General features: G+C 41.8%; 1 protein-coding gene across 1 annotated transcript in view; it reads left to right on the top strand.

The window, feature by feature from the left end:
- TMEM132B (transmembrane protein 132B) overlaps nucleotides 1–21,068 on the top strand; it is a 695,177-nt gene that overhangs the window by 643,185 nt on the left and 30,924 nt on the right. The window contains exon 6 of the mRNA XM_040416233.1: nucleotides 20,557–20,762. Coding sequence (XP_040272167.1) covers nucleotides 20,557–20,762 — 206 coding nt within the window. The remainder of the gene's footprint in view (nucleotides 1–20,556; nucleotides 20,763–21,068) is intronic.

Consider the following 21,068-nt stretch of genomic DNA (forward strand, 5'->3'; position numbering starts at 1 on the left):
GGGATTTATTGAAACATCATTATTGTCCCTAATTGTGCTTAATTGTACAATTGCTTAAATGGTAATTAACTTTGAGAGCTCTCTACTGTGACTAGTCAAACTGATGTTTCAAGATAATAGCCATTATACAAGAGGGGAAAAATGAAATGTCTATTTACCACTAATCAAGGACTTAACTTGGACTAAGACATTGATTAGAGACTCATGAATGGCAGATGAATTTCTCATTTACAGCAATAACATATAAATCTATTATTTAAACTGACATCACAAAAATTACCAGCACTGAAAAAAGCACAGTATTGAGCTTTACTTATACTTCACAGTCTGATCCTGCCCTTAAAGGGGTATTCCTGGCTGTAACATTTACATGTATCGCGTATTCACAAAATATGCCATAAATGTCTGTCTCACCTCTTGTACCCTCACCTATTTTCAGAATTGGGGTTCCCTGATCCTCATCACATCTGGTGAGGCACCCGCCGTCCACCTAATCCAGGTAGAGAATGAATGGAGAGGTGGCCACGCATGTGCTCAGCTGTCTCCATTCACTGCCATGGGAGTTACAGACACAGCTAAGCATACTTTTCAGCTCCCTCACCAGATGGGACCCCAGTTCTGTAGACAGATACTGGTGCCAGAAGGGGGTTCTACATCTGTCAGACATTTATGGCATATCTTTTTTTATTCCTTACTAGGGGCATGACATGACCTGTCGTGACTAATTGAAATGCTAGTGTAGACTACTATAATAAGGAATTATAAAAAATAAAAATAAAAACATTAGAGGGTTAAAGATAGAGGGAATCTGACTATGAAAAGCAGATTAGGTGTACTGCATCTGTCCAGCAGCAGTCTTTGTTGGCCACACAGATTTTTGCACCTTGCTTTTTCCCCCCAAACCCTCTGTTCCCTATCGAGATGACAACCACTTCACAAAAAAAGATAAAGAGTCATTGAGATGACCACCTCCTTCCAGGATGATACTACTGAAAGTCTATAATATACCTATGACAGGGAGAAACAAAAACCTCTTAGTTCATTTTAAAACACATTCTATTTACTGTAGATATACCTATTTTTTTTAGAGGTAAGAGTTTTTTTATTTGAAGGTTAAAGGGGTTGTCCAAGTGTTTAATACTAATGACCTATCCTCAGGATCTTCAGTATGAGATCGGTGAGGGTCCGACTTTCAGCACCCCAGCTAATCAGTTGTTTGAAGAGAGCATTGTGGCCTCATCCATCCATCATTAAAAACTAAAGAAGGAAGGTATATGGAAGAAGATAAAGAACTAGCTGACTGCCTCAATGAATACTTCTGTTCAGTTTTTACAAAGGAAAATGAAGGAGAAGGACCTCAGTTGGGAAAGAAGACTAATGAATCTTTTGACGCATGTGCCTTTACAGAGGAAGAGGTTCTAAGTCAACTGTCGAAAATGAATACAAATAAGTCACAGGGGCCTGATGGGATACACCCAAAGCTATTAAAAGAGCTCAGCGGTGAACTAGCAAAACCATTAACAGATTTATTTAACCAATCACTGGCAACAGGAGTCGTCCCAGAAGATTGGAAATTAGCAAATGTTGTGCCCATTCACAAGAAAGGTAGTAGGGAGGAATCGGGCAACTATAGGCCAGTAAGCCTGATATCAATAGTGGGGAAATTAATGGAAACCATACTTAAGGAGAGGATTGTGGAACATCTAAAATCCCATGGATTGAAAGATGAAAAACAGCATGGGTTTACTTCAGGGAGATCATGTCAAACTAATCTTATTGATTTTTTTGATTGGGTGACTAAAATAATAGATGGAGGAGGTGCAGTAGACATCGCTTATCTAGACTTTAGTAAGGCTTTTGATACTGTCCCACATAGAAGGCTTATCAATAAAGTGCAGTCATTGGGCTTGGACTCCCATATTGTTGAATGGATTAGGCAGTGGCTGAGGGACAGGCAACAGAGGGTTGTAGTCAATGGAGTATATTCAGACCAAGGTCTTGTTACCAGTGGGGTACCTCAGGGATCTGTTCTGGGACCCATATTGTTTAATATCTTTGTCAGCGAAATTGCAGAAGGCCTCAATGGTAAGGTGTGTCTTTTTGCTGATGACACAAAGATTTGTAACAGGGTTGATGTTCCTGGAGGAATACACCAAATGGAAAAGGACTTAGGAAAACTAGAGGAATGGTCAAAAATCTGGCAACTAAAATTTAATGTCGATAAGTGCAAGATAATGCACCTGGGACGTAAAAACCCAAGAGCAGAATATAAAATCAGTGATACAGTCCTAACCTCAGTATCTGAGGAAAGGGATTTAGGGATCATTATTTCAGAAGACTTAAAGGTAGGCAGACAATGTCACAGAGCAGCAGGACATGCTAGCAGAATGCTTGGGTGTATAGCAAGAGGAATTACCAGTAGAAAGAGGGAGGTGCTCATGCCGCTCTACAGAGCACTAGTGAGACCTCATTTGGAGTATTGTGCTCAGTACTGGAGACCATATCTCCAGAAGGATATTGATACTTTAGAGAGAGTTCAGAGAAGAGCTACTAAACTGGTACATGGATTGCAGGATAAAACTTACCAGGAAAGATTAAAGGACCTTAACATGTATAGCTTGGAAGAAAGACGAGACAGAGGGGATATGATAGAAACTTTTAAATACATAAAGGGAATCAAGAAGGTAAAAGAGGAGAGAATATTTAAAAGAAGAAAAACTGCTACAAGAGGACATAGTTTTAAATTAGAGGGGCAAAGGTTTAAAAGTAATATCAGGAAGTATTACTTTACTGAGAGAGTAGTGGATGCATGCAATAGCCTTCCTGCAGAAGTGGCAGCTGCAAATACAGTGGATGAGTTTAAGCATGCATGGGATAGGCATAAGGCCATCCTTCATATAAGATAAAGCCAGGGGCTATCCATAGTATTTAGTATATTGGGCAGACTAGATGGGCCAAATGGTTCTTATCTGCCGACACATTCTATGTTTCTATGTTTCTATGTTTCTATCCTCGGACAGGGACATCACGTTCATCATTCACATGACCTAGGCCCGGCTCACTTCCATTCAACAAGATGGTGTCCATGGAACCAAGCTATTACATTGCAGAACTGTAATTATGAATAATCCCTAGTATGATGTTATCAAATGAAAATACTCTTGGTACAAAAATTCTGGTAATAATAAATATGCAAACTAAAAAATCACCTCCATGACCCTTGTATGTAACTTCAGCAGAATGCATGGCTTTTTAAGTTAGCTGGCATTTAACCACTCCCCGCACCTGCTATGCCTACTCATACATTGGTCCCGGTCATTTAACACCTCAGATTCTGATGTCAATAGAGGCCACAGAATTTGAGAGGATAGATGGAGAGGGGCTTCCTCTGTCAGCCTTGGGCCTTGTGAGGGCTCCCAGGCCTGCCATAGGACGTTGCCTGTTAAGCCCTGCATGCAGCCTTGCTTAATAGACCACCAGTAAATATCCCATAGACTGCAATACGCTAGACTGCAGTGTATTTATCATGCACAGTAAATAGCATAATGAAAAAATATGGCATTTGATGTTTTTGGGTCACCTGGTCCCCCCAAAATAATTGAATAAAAAGTGATTAAAGGGGTTGTCCGGGTTCAGAGCTGAAGCCGGACATACCCATAATTTCACCCAAGCAGGCCCCTGATGTTAGCATTGGCTCTTTTATTTACAATAGCACACTGCTGGGCGGATGCTTCCGCCCAGCAGTGTGTTCGGTGACGTCACCGGTTCTGATGGCGGGCTTTAGCGCTGCCCTAGCCGTTTTACAGGCTAGGGCAGTTCTAGAGCCCGCCAATCAGTGCTGGTGATGTCGCCGGGCTCACTGCTGGGCAGAAGCCTCCGGTTGGCCGCTCCATTGAGAGCCCGTTACGTCGCTGGAACTCCAGAAAATGCCTTTTCCCTGCACGATTTAGCGCAGGACAAAGGAGAGCATCGGAGCATGAACTGCTCCGGTGCTCAATTCAGGGGGGCTGCTTGGGTGAAAATGGGGATATGTCCGGGTTCAGCTCTGAACCCGGACAAACCCTTTAAAACATCATATGTACCCCAGAATGATACCAATGGAAATTATAGCAAACTATGAAAGCCGTTAAAACATAAAAACTAAGGAAGAATTGAGTATTTTTTACATTTTTACCCTAGACAATTTTTTCCCGATTTTTCATACAAGATAACGATGGAGCCATAATCTTGTGTCCAGTCGTGACTTCAAAATTATGTGTAAATCAGTTCCTACAGATGTAATGATCCTCATCTTGAATCTTAAAGAAGCACTGCCATAGTTTTTTTTTTTTTCTCAAAACCTAAAGATATGTCTACAAGTTTAACAAAACAGTTCTTACTGTGCCTTCATCCCTGCTATACTTCTCTTTTCTGCTTTCTGGTTTTAGTCCCCCATCTTTATCTGCCTTTTCTCTCTACTTCCCATGTTACTGTAGTGTTGCCTACAAGTCCTAGAATAGTGCTTTCTGAATGGGGAAAGTGTAAATGAGGGTGGACGTTTCCTCCATATTGCTGTCTCCATCCTCCTCCTGGCAGTCTGTATTCTCATCAAAACACTTATTTGATTAAATTATGTTTAATTTCTAGTGTTGATCGAGCACCAAAGTGCTTTGGTGCTATGGCCGAACACATCGGGATGCTCGGGTGCTCTACCGTAGGTGGTGGCGGAAACCCTGATGGAATTAGGGCCCGCAATCCTTGGCGTCGGTAGCACCTGTGCCATCCCAGGGTATAACTCACTCCCGGCCTCCACAACATTCACCCAGTGTGCCGTCAGGGAAATGTAACGTCCCTGGCTGAATGCACTTGTCCATGTGTCCGTGGTTAAGTGGACCTTCCCAGTAACTGCGTTGATCAGGGCATGTGGGATGTTACAGGACACATGTTGGTGTACGGCGGTCACGGAACACCTTGAAAAATAGTGGGGACTGTGTAACGTGGGACGGCCGCCGACATCAGTCTGCGGAAGGCCTCAGTGTCCAGAAGCTTAAATGGCAAAATTTCCAGGGCCATTAATTTGGAAAGCTGAGCATTTAGTGCTATGGCCTGTGGGTGGGTGGCTGGGTATTTGCGCTTGCGTTCAAATGCCTTGGGTAAGGACATTTGGATGCTGCGCTGGGACACAGAAGTGGATGTGGTTGCTGATAGTGCTTGCGAAGGTGCAGGGCAGGAGGCATCCGGGCCTGCGCCTTCGACAGGGGATTGGCCAGCAGTGCGTAACACAGGGGAAGAGGAGGCAGTGGTGTGACCCGCAGGCACAGATTGTGGACCCAGGCGTTCGTCCCAGTTATTACGGTGCTTAGATGCCATGTGGCGGATCATACTGGTGGTGGTGAGGTTGCTAGTGGCTCATTTTGGTACGGCACAGGTTGGAAACTACTATTCTTTTGTCTTCATCAAAAAAGCGCCATACTGCAGAACACCTACCCCTTGGCAAGGGAGTTTTCCGCAAGGGGGTGCTCCATGGAACAGTTGCGGGCCTCTTTTATGTGGTCCGCGTTCTCTCTTTTGCCACCCCACTGCCTCTTCCAGCTTGTTGCGGTGCAGCAGATCCCTCCCCATCTCTACTGCTGTCCTCGCTCGGCTTTCCACTTTCCCAGGTTGGGTCAGTTACTTCATCGTCCACCACCTCCTCTTCCACTTGCTCACTCTGCTCATCCTCCTGACTTGTTGACCTAACCACTACCTCAGTGATTGACAACTGTGTCTCATCCTCTTCATCACCCTCTTGAAACAGTAATTGCCGTTGAGTTATTGGCAACTGTGTCTCATCATCATCCACCTCATTAAACAGTAATTGCCGTTCCCCACCATTATCTGCTTGTCATTGTAGATGCTCAAGTTTGGGAATCAGGGCACAAGATCTGTCCCTCTTCAAGCGTGCTTGGCGAGAGGGCCAAATCAAGGAATGGCGTTGAAAAGAGCTCCTCGGAATATCCGAGTGTGGAATCACTTGTGTGCCCAGACTCTCCATGGTGGGAGGAAGGAGGATCGGGTTGTGCAGACTCTTGGCTACTGAGACTGGACTTGGTGTAAGACAGGGTGGTGCTTAACCGACTGGAAGCATTATCTGCTGCAATCCAACCAACCACCTGGTCGCACTGGTCTGACTTCAAGAGTGGTGTTCTGCACCACCCTGCAAACTGGGACATAAAGCTAGGTATCGTGGATGATTGTTTTTCTTGTGCTCTAGCAGCAGGCACAGTTGTACCGCACCCAGGACCACGGCCTCTGCATGCCATCAGCATCACGGCCACTGCCACGTCCCTTACTGCTCGCCTTCTTCATATTAAATGTTATATATGATTGAAAGTCTTTCACACGTACAGTAGCGTAGGATTTGGAAGTGTATGCGCAAACAAATTTAAAAAGGTATTTGGGATGTGGAAACGCCACACAGGAAATATTACGCAGGTAATGTCAATGCTGTCACCAGCAGCTAATGAAAAATTACAGGGAATGTCACAGGTATTTGGGATGAGGAAACTTTATACAGGAGAGGTACCACCGGTAATGTTACTGTCTGCAGCATCTATGCAAAAAAGTACACTGTATTTCACAGATAAATTTTTGAAGCGCACACGTTATACTGCAGATGTGGCCCTGGTAATGTCACTGTCAGAAGCGGACACCGTCTATTGACAAAGTACACTGTATGTCACAGATATTTTTGGGATGCGCCCACTTTACACAGGAGATGTGGCGCAGCTAATATCACTGTTCGCAGAGCACACCGTCTACGGAAAAAGTACACTGGATGTCACAGATACTTTTTGGATGCGCACACTTTACACTGGAGATGTGGCGCAGCTAATGTCACTGTCCACAGCCGACACCGTCTACGGAAAAAGTACACTGGATGTCACTGATATTTTTTGGGATCCGCACACTAATGTCGCTGTCTGCAGCGGCCTAACTATTGTACGCTATTTAGCGCAGGATGCAATAAAAATAGATATTGCTGCCACACACAATGGTCCTTAGAAGGACTTTTGGGTCTGTAAAGTTTTAGCAATTTAGTGCAGGTTGCGCTAAAAATATAGATTGCTGCTGCCACACACAATAGTGGGTCTCTGAAAAGTTTTGGTAGTAAAAATATTCTTAAATCAATCCCTACACTGTCTGTCCCTTCCTCAGCACATCTCTCCCTGACTAAGAATGAGCCGAACATGCGTCATCGGGTGCTACATAGCACCCAATGACACATTCCGGCCAGCCTATCACTGTAATGCCAGCAGCCAACATGGGCACGGCATTACATTTAGGCCAGTACTTACCTGCCAAGAAACGTGCGGGGCGGAGACTCGAGCATTGCGCTCAAGCACATGCGGTATTCGGCCAAATACCGCCATGTGCCGAGCATCGAGATGCTCGTGTCGAACTGGTGTTCGGCCGAGCATGCTCGATCATCACTATTAATTTCCTAATATAAAGGGGCTTATAGAATAGCTAACATAAATCTATGTATTTGCTTTTGTTTCATTTATCTGCTAAGTGTAACGCATGTGATTTGATCTGGTCACATGACCTTGTGATGTAAAAAGATCCTTGCATTTAGTAATTCTAAACCTTCTATTTTGGTGTGGAGGAGGAGGAGGAGGAATGAAGACCTGCCGAAGGGCGGAGATACAGCAGATGACAATGTTCCTTCAGACTCTGCTTGTAGTTTTAATCTGCACAGGAAGGAGAAAAACTGGCTTCCTGGGGAAGACATAAATATAAGGATAGGATGGTTAGTCCTAAGTCCCATGAGGCATTAACTAAAAATGAAGATGTGAATTTCTGTATAAACTAAGGGTGTCATTTGCCATTCTGAAATATGCTTATGCCAGGTCTAAAAGTTTGGGCGGGGCGGCAGACCCATTTCATTTACCATTTTCTATGCCTGTTTTAGGCGTAGAAAATGGTCTAAATGTAAGACAGCTCGGAAGAGCTGGGGCTGAATGCGGCGAAGTTATGCAGAGGCCAGCGCTTCTTCATAACTTCAGGGATCCTCTATGGGGCTTTATTAAGTCCAGCATCTAAAACCCGGGTCTTACTAAATGTGACCCTAAGCATCTAAAAATGTAACTTTATTAGTAAAGGAGTTTTAATTTAATCTATTTGAAATGGCTTTGGTGACCTGATAGCACTGTGGAAACTGCTACATCTGTATATGTGTTAGTTACTTGCTATTTAATTTCCTCAATGCTTGATTATTGCCTGCTTTTTAGCTCAGGTTATTAGGGCAGTGATGTGTGGACTTCTGCTTAGTGCCTACAGGAATGACAAGGTAGTTCAAGACACACCTCTAGTCTCCTCATTGTTACAGGCTACTGCTTTTGCTCTGCATCCTTAGATTGGCTCCTGTGTATAACCCAAGTCTATCACAGGCTCATCGTAAAGTCGGCACATGGCAAAATGATTACCAATTATAGATTGCTAAACCATCAATAAAAAAGATGGTTATCACATAACTGCTGCACATTTACTGAAATAAATCATCTTTAGTAAATAGGAGCCTGGAGGGACAGCGAGCTGCTGCCAAGTACTCCATTCCTTAGGACTCATGTAATGCCTCATGCACTAGACTCCCCTTCTAGAACACAGGGCCTTTAATGTACTTCTAAATACAGTTAGGTCCATATATATTTGGACAAAGACAACATTTTTCAAGTTTTTGTACATTTCCACAATGGATTTTGAACAAAACAATTCAGATGCAGTTGAAGTTCAGACGTTCAGTTTTAATTCAGTGGGTTGAGCAAAATGATTGCATAAAATTGTGAGGAACTAAAGCGTTTTTTAAACTCAATCCCTTCATTTCAGGGGCTCAAAAGTAATTGGACAAATTAAATAATTGTAAATAAAATGTTAATTTCTAATACTTGGTTGAAAACCCTTTGTTGGCAATGACTGCCTGAAGTTTTGAAATGGACATCACTAGACGCTGAGTTTCCTCCTTCTTTATGCTCTGCCAGGTCTTTACTGCAGCGGTTTTCAGTTGCTGTTTGTTTGTGGGCCTTTCTGTCTGAAGTTTAGTCTTTAACAAGTGAAATGCTCTGTTGGGTTCAGATCAGGTGACTGACTTGGCCATTCAAGAATATTCCACTTCTGTGCTTTAATAAACTCCTGGGTTGCTTTAGCTTTATGTTTTGGGTCATTGTCCATCTGTATTATAAAATGCTGACCAATCAGTTTGGCTGCATTTGGCTGGATTTGAACACACAGTATTTCTCAGAAAAACCCTGAATTCATCTGTCTGCTTCTGTCCTGTGTCACATCATCAATAAATACTAGGGACCCAGTGCCACTGGCAGCCATGCATGCCCAAGTCATCACACCGCCTCCGCCGTGTTTTACAGATGATGTGGTATGCTTTAGATTATGAGCTGTACCATGCATTCGTCATACTTTTTTCTTTCCATGATTCTGGTAGAGGTTGATCTTGGTTTCATCTGTCCAAAGAATGTTCTTCCAGAAGTGTGCTGGTTTTTTAAGATTTTTTTTAGCAAAGTCCAATCTAGCCTTCTTATTCTTGAGGCTTATGAGTGGATTGAACCGTGCAGTGAACCCTTTGCATTTACTTTCATGCAGTCGTCCCTTTATTGTAGATTTGGATATTGATACGCCTATATCCTGGAGAGTGTTATTCACTTGTTTATCTTTACCATGGTAATTATTCTGCAATCAGTCACCACTGTTATCTTCCGTGGGTGTCCAGGTCTTTTTGCATTGTTGAGGTCACCAGTGCTTTCTTTCTTTCTTTCTCAGGATGTACCAAAATTTTAATTTTGCTATTCGTAATAATGAAGCAATTTTCGGATGAGTTTTTTCTGTTTTTGCAGATAAAGGATGGCTTATTTCATCTGCATGGAGAGCTCCTTTGACCACATGTTTACTTCTCAGCAAAATCTTCAAAATGCAAGCACCACACCTCAGATCAACTCCAGGCCTTTTATGTGCTTAATTGAGAATGAAATAATGAAGGAATTGCCCACACCTGCCCATGAAACAGCCTTTGAGTCAATTGTACAATTACTTTTGATCCCTTTAAAAACAGGGTGCCACATGTAAAGGAGCTGAAACTCCCCTTCATCCAATATTAATGTGGATACCCTGAAATTAAAGCTGAATGTCTGGATTTTATGTCCATGTCCATTATATACCATAACTATAACTTGAATATGTTTTTGCAAAACAGGTAATAAAAACAAAATTTGTGTCAGTGTCCAAATATATATGGACCTAACTGTATATTGAACATAATAATTTTCTTTTTTCTATTAGTTTTTTTATGAATTCAGCATAAAAATTGTCCCATGCTTGTAAAGGAGGATATCCCTGTAAATACGGCAGCCAGCAGTGCTATGGAGGATGGAAGGTGTGGTACTAGTTGCCATGCACGCGGCTCTTCTTTATGCATGAGGCCTTTCTTGTCAAGTTCCAGTTTAATTCCTCATTTTTTATTTTGTGAGTTTAGTTTGCAGTTCTATAATATTGTCACATTGGAAATAAATACTCTTTGCTTAATCAGAAGTAGCCTTATAACTTGAAGTATAGCTCGAGCCTTGATTACTGACTCACTGTTCTAAAGGTAACACAGGAACAATTTAGTCCTTGTAATGATCCAACGACTGGTAGCACCGCCGGTAGAGCTATTTTTGTTTTTCAACCGTACAAATGCCTACAGTAGGTGGTTTATGGAGAAGAAAACTGTTGATTTCTAAAGAGGCTGCTCCCGTACAAAGTATTGTGAATGTTCTTAATTCTGTTGATTTAATAGCCTGTTTGCAGTGAATTGGCAGAGCTCTACCTATTGTGTATACATACAGGGAACGGGAGGGAATATTTTTTATTTTAAGCAGTAGACTCCTGTACTGGGTATACAGGAAAACCATCATGCTTCAGATTTTCACTTCAGCAAGAAAGAGTCTGAAAAGATAAGCAACCATAATATTTAAATTGTAATCACTTTCATGTTCTCCGCCAGAGAGAGAAATATAATTTTTTTTTTCATTTTCACAATACGTAGCAACAAATGTGTTATCTTAGGGGAAGTGATTGAAAATTGTTTTAATCAGTTCTTGGGGACAAGCTTCTCTTGCGTTTTCCTGATTATTTTGAAGGACAAGTCTCGTTTCAAGTGGATCCTTTGAATTCTAAATAAGATTTTACATCAATGGAAAGCTTGGCGACATTAAGAATTAATGAAGCACATTATGTTCCCTTAAACATGTAATTGAAAACTGCTGACCAGAACGTCCAGGCTGCGTATATGGGATGAGGCAGCAATAAGGAAACAGGTTAGCTCCTAGTTAGGTAAACATTTACGACCTGTAAAATAAAATGATGACGGCGCTGAGAAGATTTTATTATAATTTACATTCATTCACCTGCATTAGAAACATTAACGAGCCAGTTTATTAGTGTCATTCACACTCTTTATCTTTAGTAAAACCTGTGGCCAAGGCTGAATTTGTTCATTGGTTCAAGACATTTTTTTGGGGGGTACCTTTTTTTAATAATGTGTAATCTGTATACTGTATTTGTGAAATTCTGCTATTAACCCCTTCACGATATCCACTCTATGTGCATGGCAGATGTTGGTTCTTTTGAGATGACACTCACTCATCTCTGTTTCACACAGCAGACACCAACAGACACACGCGGTTAATGTCTGCGATCAGCGGTAATGTCGATCGCAGCCATTTAACCCCTCAAACATCGTGGTTAAATGTGACTGTAGCATCTCAAAGGCCGACGCGTGTTTCATAGGCAGGAACGCCTCCCCCTGGTGGAGATTAGGGAAGGCGTTCAATGTCAATAATGAGCCTGAGACCTGTACTAGGCTTCCAGGCTCATTACTTTTATATTACAATTGAAGCCAAAAGGTGGCAGCTCTGAATTGTAGTATAGCTATTTCTGCATAGGATAATGGAGAAAATGTCATTACTCTATACCAGAGATGCTCAACCTGCAGCCCTCCAGCTGTTGTAAAACTACAACTACCACCATGCCCTTCTGTAGGCTGATAGCTGTAGGCTGTCCGGGAATTATGGGAGTTGTAGATTTCCAACAGCTGGAGGGCCGCAGGTTGAGCATGCCTGCTCTATACAAATTGCAATCTGATGATTGCATGTTATGGTCCACTTGGGGATCTAAAAAAAAAGTAAAAAACTGTTTTAAAAAATATAAAAAAATATATAAAAATTTAAATCACCCCCCTTTCCCCAAAATAAAAATAAAAATCTTAGACATATTTACCTGTACATAGTTAATACGGTTGAAAAAATACTCCATCAAGTTCAACCAAAGGATAGGTGGGGACGCGAAACCCAGAAAGGTAGTAGAGAATTTTAAAAAATCAACATCATGGGCATTGCCGCATGCGAAAACGCGTAACGAAAAATAAAATAAAACTGGATGATTTCACAATTTTTCATCACTTTACCTTAAAAAAAATGTAACAAAAAGTAATCAAAAAGTCATACAGACCCCAAATTGATATTAACAAAAAATGAACCCTCACACATCACTGAAGACATAACTATATTTTTCAGTATTAAAATACAAGAAAAACTAAACAGATGTGGTATCGCCGTATTGTACTCACCTGGAGAATGAAGAGCACAAGTCAGTTTTATCACATTGTGAATGTTGTAAAAACAAAACCCATTAAACTGTGGCAGAATTGCGTTTTTCCAATTTTGACTTTTGCAATTCCACCCCATTTGGAATTTCAAGCTTCCCACTGCATTCTATGCAACATTAAATGGTGTCATTAGAAAGTACAATTTGTGCTACAAATAAATAAGTCCTCATATGGCTATGTGGACGGAAAAAGAAAAATGTTATAACTTCGGGAAGGCAGGGAGTGAAAAACTAAAGCGCAAAAATGGAAAATCGCTGCGGCAGGAAGGGGTTATGAAGCACTGCAAGTAGCCATATATATAGTATAATTGTACTCTATATGTGTTTGCTGATAATACTGCAGTGCTGTCTAATTCAATTTAGTCATGGAAAAGTCCTTTAGGCCAGAAACAGTAGATTCCAGGTCTAACAGGGACATTAAATCATTATAATGCTGGGCGAGCCTGTCAGAGGAGCAGAGTCCAGAATGGAAACTCACAGTGACATGCTCTGCCAGTTTCTTGCACTGAATGGGCTCGTTCACCTTTTGATGATGTTTGAGCAGACTCCCCCTCCTGGCTAAACCTAAAAAAAGAAGCATACTCACCTGCTCCCCACCACTGGGTCCCAGCTCCTTTGCTCCTCGCCACTGTGTTCAGTAGCCCCCCCACCCCCGTTAACATCCACTTTGATGCTACTGTAGTCAATGACTGACTGCAGTGGTGACCTGTCTACCTGCCAGTAAATTGGTCATGTTACACAAGAGGACAGGTCACCACCAGTGATGGCCAGTTCGCAGTGTTCGCCAGCGAACACATGCGATCTGCCATCTTAACTGACAAGTCCTGGGGCCGTTCTCGGAACTGCCTGCTCCCAAAGACCGCATTTAATTTCAGACCGGCTCGCGCACAGGCACAGGTAAGGACTTACCTGTGCCTCGCCGGACTTGTCAGTTAAGATGGCAGATCGCATGTGTTCGCTGGCGAACACTGCGAACTGGCCATCACTGGTCACCACTGCAGTCAGTCATTAGCCGTAGCAGTATCAAAGCAGATATTGAGCAAACGGTGGGGGAGCAAAGGATATTGCAGGCAAGTTAAGCTTCATTAACAAACTATTTCACCACGGTGGTAAACGAGTTGAGCCCTAGATGTGATGCGTTTGGAGGATCTTGTAATCAAATCTAATTTAAGGGTGGACGTGACATTTAAGGGCAGAAGTAAGTATCTTCATTAGGGTTTTTCCACTTGGCTACAGTAAAGATATAAAACAAGTTTAAATACTACTCCTCATGACAGAACATCATGTTTTTCTTTTAGAATCTTTGAGATCCCCATTAAAGGGGTATTCTGAGATTTTTATTTTTATTTTGTGTCCATCCCACCCATCCCTCCCTCTAGATGTGTAAAACAACTTTTCCACTTTCTGGATCATGCGCTGAATATTGAGCTCATGATCCTAGCCCGGTTACAACCCACAATGAATGTGTTAGTCTTTACTAAGGCTACTTTCACACTCGCGTTTGGTGTGGATCCGTCATGGATCTGCACAAACGCATCTGTTCAGATAATACAACAGTCTGCATCCGTTCAGAACGGATCCGTTTGTATTATCTTTAACATTGCCAAAACGGATCCGTCTTGAACACTATTGAAAGTCAATGGAGGACGGATCCGTTTTCTATTGTGCCAGATTGTGTCAGTGAAAACGGATCCGTCCCCATTGACTTACATTGTGTGCCAGGACAGTTTCATCAGACGGACACCAAAACACTGCAAGCAGCATTTTGGTGGCCGCCTCCAAAGCGGAATGGAGACAGAACAGAGCCAAACTGATGCATTCTGAGCGGATCCTTTTCCATTCAGAATGCATTAAGGGCAAAACTGATTCATTTTGGACCGCTTGTGAGATCCCTAAACGGATTTCACAAACGGAAACAAACGCCAGTGTGAAAGTAGCCTAACACGTTCATCACCACAGCGCATGCATGAGATAGAATAGTATCCTGCTCCCTAACCAGTCCATTTGCGCCTGCACAGTCAGTGAATTATAATTACAGCACATGGAAAGTGTCTTTATTTTGTTTCCTCCACTATAGCCATCATAAAAATTGTATAAAAAAGCACTGATTATAAAAATATTTGTCACAAAAGTGAAATCTTTTGACTTAAAAAAATGTGCTCCCAAAAAAGTCTATCCAGCTAATGCTTAATAAAGAAAACATTCTTTAAACTGAATTGTCAATCCAGTGGTTGTCCAAGTTCTAGATTGATGACCTATTCTCAGAATAGGTCATCGGTATCAGATTGGTGGAGGTCCGACACTCCGGACCCCCACAGATCATGTGTTGGCAGGAACCGTCTGTATTGGAAAAACGGTGACAGGGGCTGGAAGAAGGAAGCTCCATCCTTTGTCTAGTGACTGTACTGGGTTACTGCAGCTCAGCTCCATTTGAATTCCCTCGCCGGCCGGTAGTAAGAACAGCCGGAGGTGCCAGGTTTTCAGACCTCCACTGATCCGATATTGATAGCTCATCAATAGCTAGAACCCGCAAAACTCCTTTAAGGCCGGAGTACCCAACTATCCAGTTGCAATATATCTAATGTATGTACACATGCATGTAGCCGTTTTCTCACACTTTTATATTCTATCCTTACCGTTTCTGTGCACAGTTTTCTGTATTGTATTGTATTTTTATCTTTGATCCCGAGCCATTTGGACGACAGTCCAATTCTGTTCAATAATACATGGTGATTCACCCAAGTCATTCGCCAACAAAATGAATGCTCCTTATCAAACGGAAATAATAATAGCAGAGCCCCTACAAGCTCACAGCAGGGCTTTATCACCAAACTATATCTATAATGTACTTTCAGATTTTTCTTCTTAAGATTCGTTTATTGGTTATGTTCACAGCACTCTGTTTCATTAAGCGCTATCGTCAATAGATTTTTATTTTAATTTTATTTTATGTAAATAGGAGCTGTGTGGTTGGTTGATTTTCTATGAAAACGGTGAAGCTGTAGATGCATGTGCTGGTGGTTAATATAGGATCTTCTGTATACAACAGATGTTATGGAAATATCCAGATGTAGCAGCTGCCAAGTGAACATCCAGCATGCTACGAATTAACGTAAGACGCTACGGCACTCTATTTACCTTGCATGGCCGTACTAATACAAAATGTATAAATGGCATGCTGTGTAAATAGCCTGGGCATACTAAATTAGCGGCATAGTGTGTCACAAACAATCGTTTGGTGGCTGCTACATGTGAACTTGACATGGTGAGATGTACACACAGAAGTGATAGATAGATAGATAGATAGATAGATAGATAGATAGATAGATAAATAGATATAATTAGATATGTTTATGGGGTCGGGACAGCCAGGAATATGGAACTGGATGTCACAAAATGTGACAAGCCAGTTTCCCATAGTTCTAGGAAAATTTACATAGACTACAAACTTCACTTGTTCTACAAGAATTTCAAACCAATTGCTAAGTACTCTGTCAGACAACTAGGAAGCTCGTGGTATCTGTGGAACCCACTTATTTAGAAGATAATAATGTGATTCTGAATTAGGTCAGTTAATTAAAGGGTTGTGTTGCTTAGAAAAAAAACATGGCTGCTTCTTCACCAGAAACAGTGCTACTCATGTCCATGGGCTGTGCCTGGAATTGAAGGTCAACACTATTCAAGTGGATACCAGACACTACTCATTGACGTGGGTGGCTCTATCCTTGACAACCCTGTGTTTCGCCAATCCCTTTCAACCCCTTGTAATATAGATTATTTGAATTGATGATGAGGGTCAATCCCACATCCAAAAATGAAGAAACACAAAAAAAAAGAAAGTAAAGAAAGCAAACTATGTGAAAGATATGGCTTTCTAATTATTATATAGTATGACACAAAGAAATCCTTTCACAAATCATCTGCTCTAAAAAAAACTCTCAGGAGACATCATGAAGCGCGATTTATTTTTATTTTCCGTCTCTCCTCTATCAGTCTCCCCCTCTTCTCTCTATTATAAACATTTATTATGGAGGAAGTTCTCAAACCTAGCCATGCTTTATCCATTTCTGTCATGTCGACCAATGATTTATCATCACATTCCTCATTTAATTATACATGTCTGATATTAATTTTGACAAAGATCCCCAGACAGCACCTACTTGATTTAACATTTCTGCTGCAGTGTCCCTCAATGGTTGTGATTAATGTGCTTAAAAATATCATGAGACATTTATGACACATTACACGATGAAATGACAAGGATGTTAATGGTCTTTAAGAATGTGTGTTTGTTTTATCCCTCTCTTACTTTCTAGGGATTAAGCAGAGAGCTCTGTGACTACATAGATTCCTATTGTGAAATTAACCTTAACTACGACAGTCAATCCCATTAATAGAAATCACATCAGTAGAGTAACCTTAATAAATCCAACACGTCTTAGGCTACTTTCACACTCGCGTTTTGTGCGTATCCATCATGGACGGATCCGTTCAGATAATACATCCGTTCAGAACGGATCCGTTTGTATTATCTTTAACATAGCCAACTTTAGCCAAGACTGATCCGTCTTGAACACCACTGAAAGTCAATGGAGGACGGATCCGTTTTCTATTGTGCCAGATTGTGTCAGGTGTCACGTTTGGCTCCGTTTCATCAGACGGACACCAAAATGCTGCAGGCAGCGTTTTTGGTGCCTGTCTCCAAAGCGGAATGGAGACTGAACGGAGGCAAACTGATGCATTCTGAGCGGATCCTTATCCATTCAGAATGCATTAGAGCAAAACTGATCCGTTTTGGACCGCTTGTGAGAGCCCTGAACGGAGCTCAGAAACGGAAATTCAAAACGTGAGTGTGAAAGTAGACTTCCAGGAACAGCTTTCTTAAAGGGAACCTGTCATCAACTTTATGCTGCCCATACTAACGGCAGAATAAAGTAGAGACAGGTGAGTTAATTTCAGCGGTCTGTCATTTATAAGTTAAAAGTAAATGGTTCCTGAGAACAAACATCACAATCATTGCAGACTGGGCCTGGAAAAGAGTCACGGCCACCTGAGAAGAGTCATGGTTAGGGTGCATTCACACGTCAGTATTTTTACCTTTCCAGATAAACGTTCCTGTTTTTTGCGGATCCGAAAATCTGGATGACATGAGGATGCTTTTAGCATGTCATCCGATTTTTTGACGGATCCATTGACTAGAATGGGATGACGGAACGCAAAATCGGACAAATATTAGGACAGGGTATATTTTTTTTCCAGGATCCGAATAACGGAACCCACGGAACGGAACGGAATCACGGAATCGGAGAGCACCATGAGTGCTCTCCGATTATTTGCGGATTCCATTGAAAATGAATGGATCCGCATAACGTTCCGATTTTAATCGGAACGGATGCGGAACACCAAAACGGACGTGTGAATGGACCTTTATTCTTGAATTCTTGCTCTCCCTGCCCACCTGCTGATGATTGAAAGGCTTCTACCTAGTTAAAGTCTGAGCCGGTCCGGGCAGAGGGTGTGTAATGAAGAGGCCACTTTTGTCTGTATGGTGGACTGGTAGCTGCCCATGCTTGTCTGTAGATCAAACATTCCCCTTTATTGGTAGTCTGTGTGGTTTGTCCAGAGCCAATGCGCAATATGTGCCTGCCCTCATATAACCACTGTTCCCAAGACATCCTAACAGCTAGAACAGAACGGCCTAGATGGTGACAAATTAGTTGAAATGACCCCCCCTACTTTACTCAGTCCAGTGATAGGCACCCTCTCAAAGTCCATCAACTGAGCAAAATGTATTCAAGTACATCGTAGAGGCGAGTCTAGCAGTGAACGATCTCTCATCAAGAAGTACACTACCCAAAAGTAGCCTCTGGGAGACTTTTTATAGGGCAGCGGGGGAAGCCCTTCTTGTGGCAAGACTCAGTGTCAGACCAGACCTGTAATCATACATATCTGCCTGAGACATAACTGCATGCTAAGTTATGCAGTAATCCAACATTTCTATTTTAGTGCATTATTTTTTGTTTTTTTGTCAGTGAGTATTTAAAAATGGTTTCATCTGCTTTATTCCACAGTTAAAGGGTTTATCCCATGATTCATGTAAAAAAATCAGACATCATATAGTACATGGCAACCTCTTTCTTGCAAAGACAGAACCAGCCCTGTACCTCACATGGACAGTGGGAAATTGCATTAAAAAATACATGGACAACTTACCACGTCCATTTGGGCGCAATGTGCCGGCCGCCGCCATCTTGCTTGAAGATCTCAGCCAAAAACACATATGATGTCATCATGCCGGCCGACGTGATGATGTAATCTCGCGCCGCACGGGATTTCGGCCAAGATCTTCAAGCAAGATGGAGGCTGGCGGCCCTTCATGCGCAAATGGAGGCGGAAGTTTGAATTTCAGGATTAATCGAATTGCTGACACAAAGCACGAGGAAATTCGGCTTCTAGGAAAATCAAATAATTCCTGAAATTCGGATCGAATTACACTTCGCTCATCTCTAGTGATCACTTTAGCGAATGGGACAGAGAAATAAGGAAAAGAACATACTGCAGGTGGTGCCCTAGTAAATGGGATGTTCTGCTGACAATATGAACACTGTAAGGGGGACAAGTGATCATACTGATACAAAAATACTAAAACTAATATTTAGTCCCACACGCAGTTTGTATCAGCCTGTGTGAAGATCCTAAAGGAGCGCCAATCAGTTTGTTATATCATTGATCTTCCCTTGTTATGGCCCCACATTGGCACTTGGAAAAGGGCCCTTACTGTATCTCCAAATCTCTCCTTTTTTAAATTGTGATGTATTGTGTTTTTGTGTCAGACAGAAAACAATGTAGACTAGCTTCAGTGGACAGCTATTTATAGAGATAGCTATATGGCAACAGGGTGCACCTAGCATTTCTGCTGCCTGAAGCGAAAACTGAAAGGGTGCCCCCACTCCCCAATGCCAATTTCTTAACTTAACCCCTTCCCTTCAGCCCATGGTCCTTCGGCTGCCCCCCTCTTGCCACTACCTGGTGCTGCCTGAGGTGATTGCCTCACCTGGCCTCATTGGTGGTACACCATTGTATGGCTATATACAATGCCGTATGGAGGCACACACTGCTGTAAAGCTATTGTGTATGCAGCTCTGCCCTTATTCAGTTTATAACTATCCTTATCCATTTCTCAGATTTTCCATATCTCTGCCTGCTTTCATACAATGGAAACCTTTTTGGGAATAAAAATCCCTAAATTATAATTGAAATTCATTCTGGGTCCTATGTCAGATTTGATTCAGGTCCAACTACGAATAAATTTAGCCCAAATTGAAAGTGCTCATATTGCCCTGAAAAGTCATGTATGACACTCTGTGGTCTCCTAGGACTGTATTCAGCCCCATTAATACTCTTTAAAGCCAAGACAGCATTAGTAATGTCCAAAGTGACAATGACACATATGGTTGTAGATATATGTGCCTGTTAATAACACACGGTACTGTCAGATTTTTGGAGAGATTTATCAAACTGGTGTAAAGTAGAACTGGCTTAGTTGCCCACAGCAACCAATCAGATTCCACCTTTCATTTTCCAAAGGAGCTGAAAAATGAAAGGTGTAATCTGATTGGTTGCTATGGGCAACTAGGCCAGTTCTACTTTATTCCAGTTTGATAAATGTCCCCCTTTATTTTTAAATTAAAACATGCTCCACAGGTTATCCCAATGGAATTGCAAAAAATTTGGAATCCAAAGTCGAGACAAATCTGATTTCGAAATTCGATCAAATAGAACATAGTATAATCTCTCAACCTCTCAGTAACCTTTACCCCTTTAATACGCTTATCGTGTATCATACATGTATACAAGCTAAATACTGGATTTTCTTTTATTCAGGTTTCTGACAGATGTGACTCAATCTTTGTAAATGGCAAAGAAATGAAAAGTAAAGTGGACACCATTGTAAATTTCACGTACCAGCACATAACAGCCCAGCTGGAAGTGACAGTTTGGGCTCCACGACTACCTCTGCAAATTGAAATATCGGACACTGAGTTGAGCCAGATCAAGGGCTGGAGAATCCCAGTGTCTGTTAATAAAAGGTAAGTAGTTGACTGTGGCTATTCATCAGCCAAAGCTCTTTTAGATACTGTACTTAGATGTCTGTACTATTGTTCCAGTAATATGGAAAGTGGAGTATACGGTGATGTTCACCTGAGTAGTTATTACATTCAGTGGACATTTTTTATGTCATTTTTGAAAGACAAAAAGACAAATGTGGATTGGAAAGATAGGAGAAATATAAAAGAGGGACTTATTCCTCTTTCACACGAGAGTGACGGATTAGGTCCGGATTCGTTCAGGCTGCGTTCAGTGAAACTCGCACCATTTTGCAAGCAAGTTCAGTC

This window comes from Bufo bufo, chromosome 2 (assembly GCF_905171765.1).
Source record: "Bufo bufo chromosome 2, aBufBuf1.1, whole genome shotgun sequence".
Lineage (NCBI taxonomy): Eukaryota > Metazoa > Chordata > Amphibia > Anura > Bufonidae > Bufo > Bufo bufo.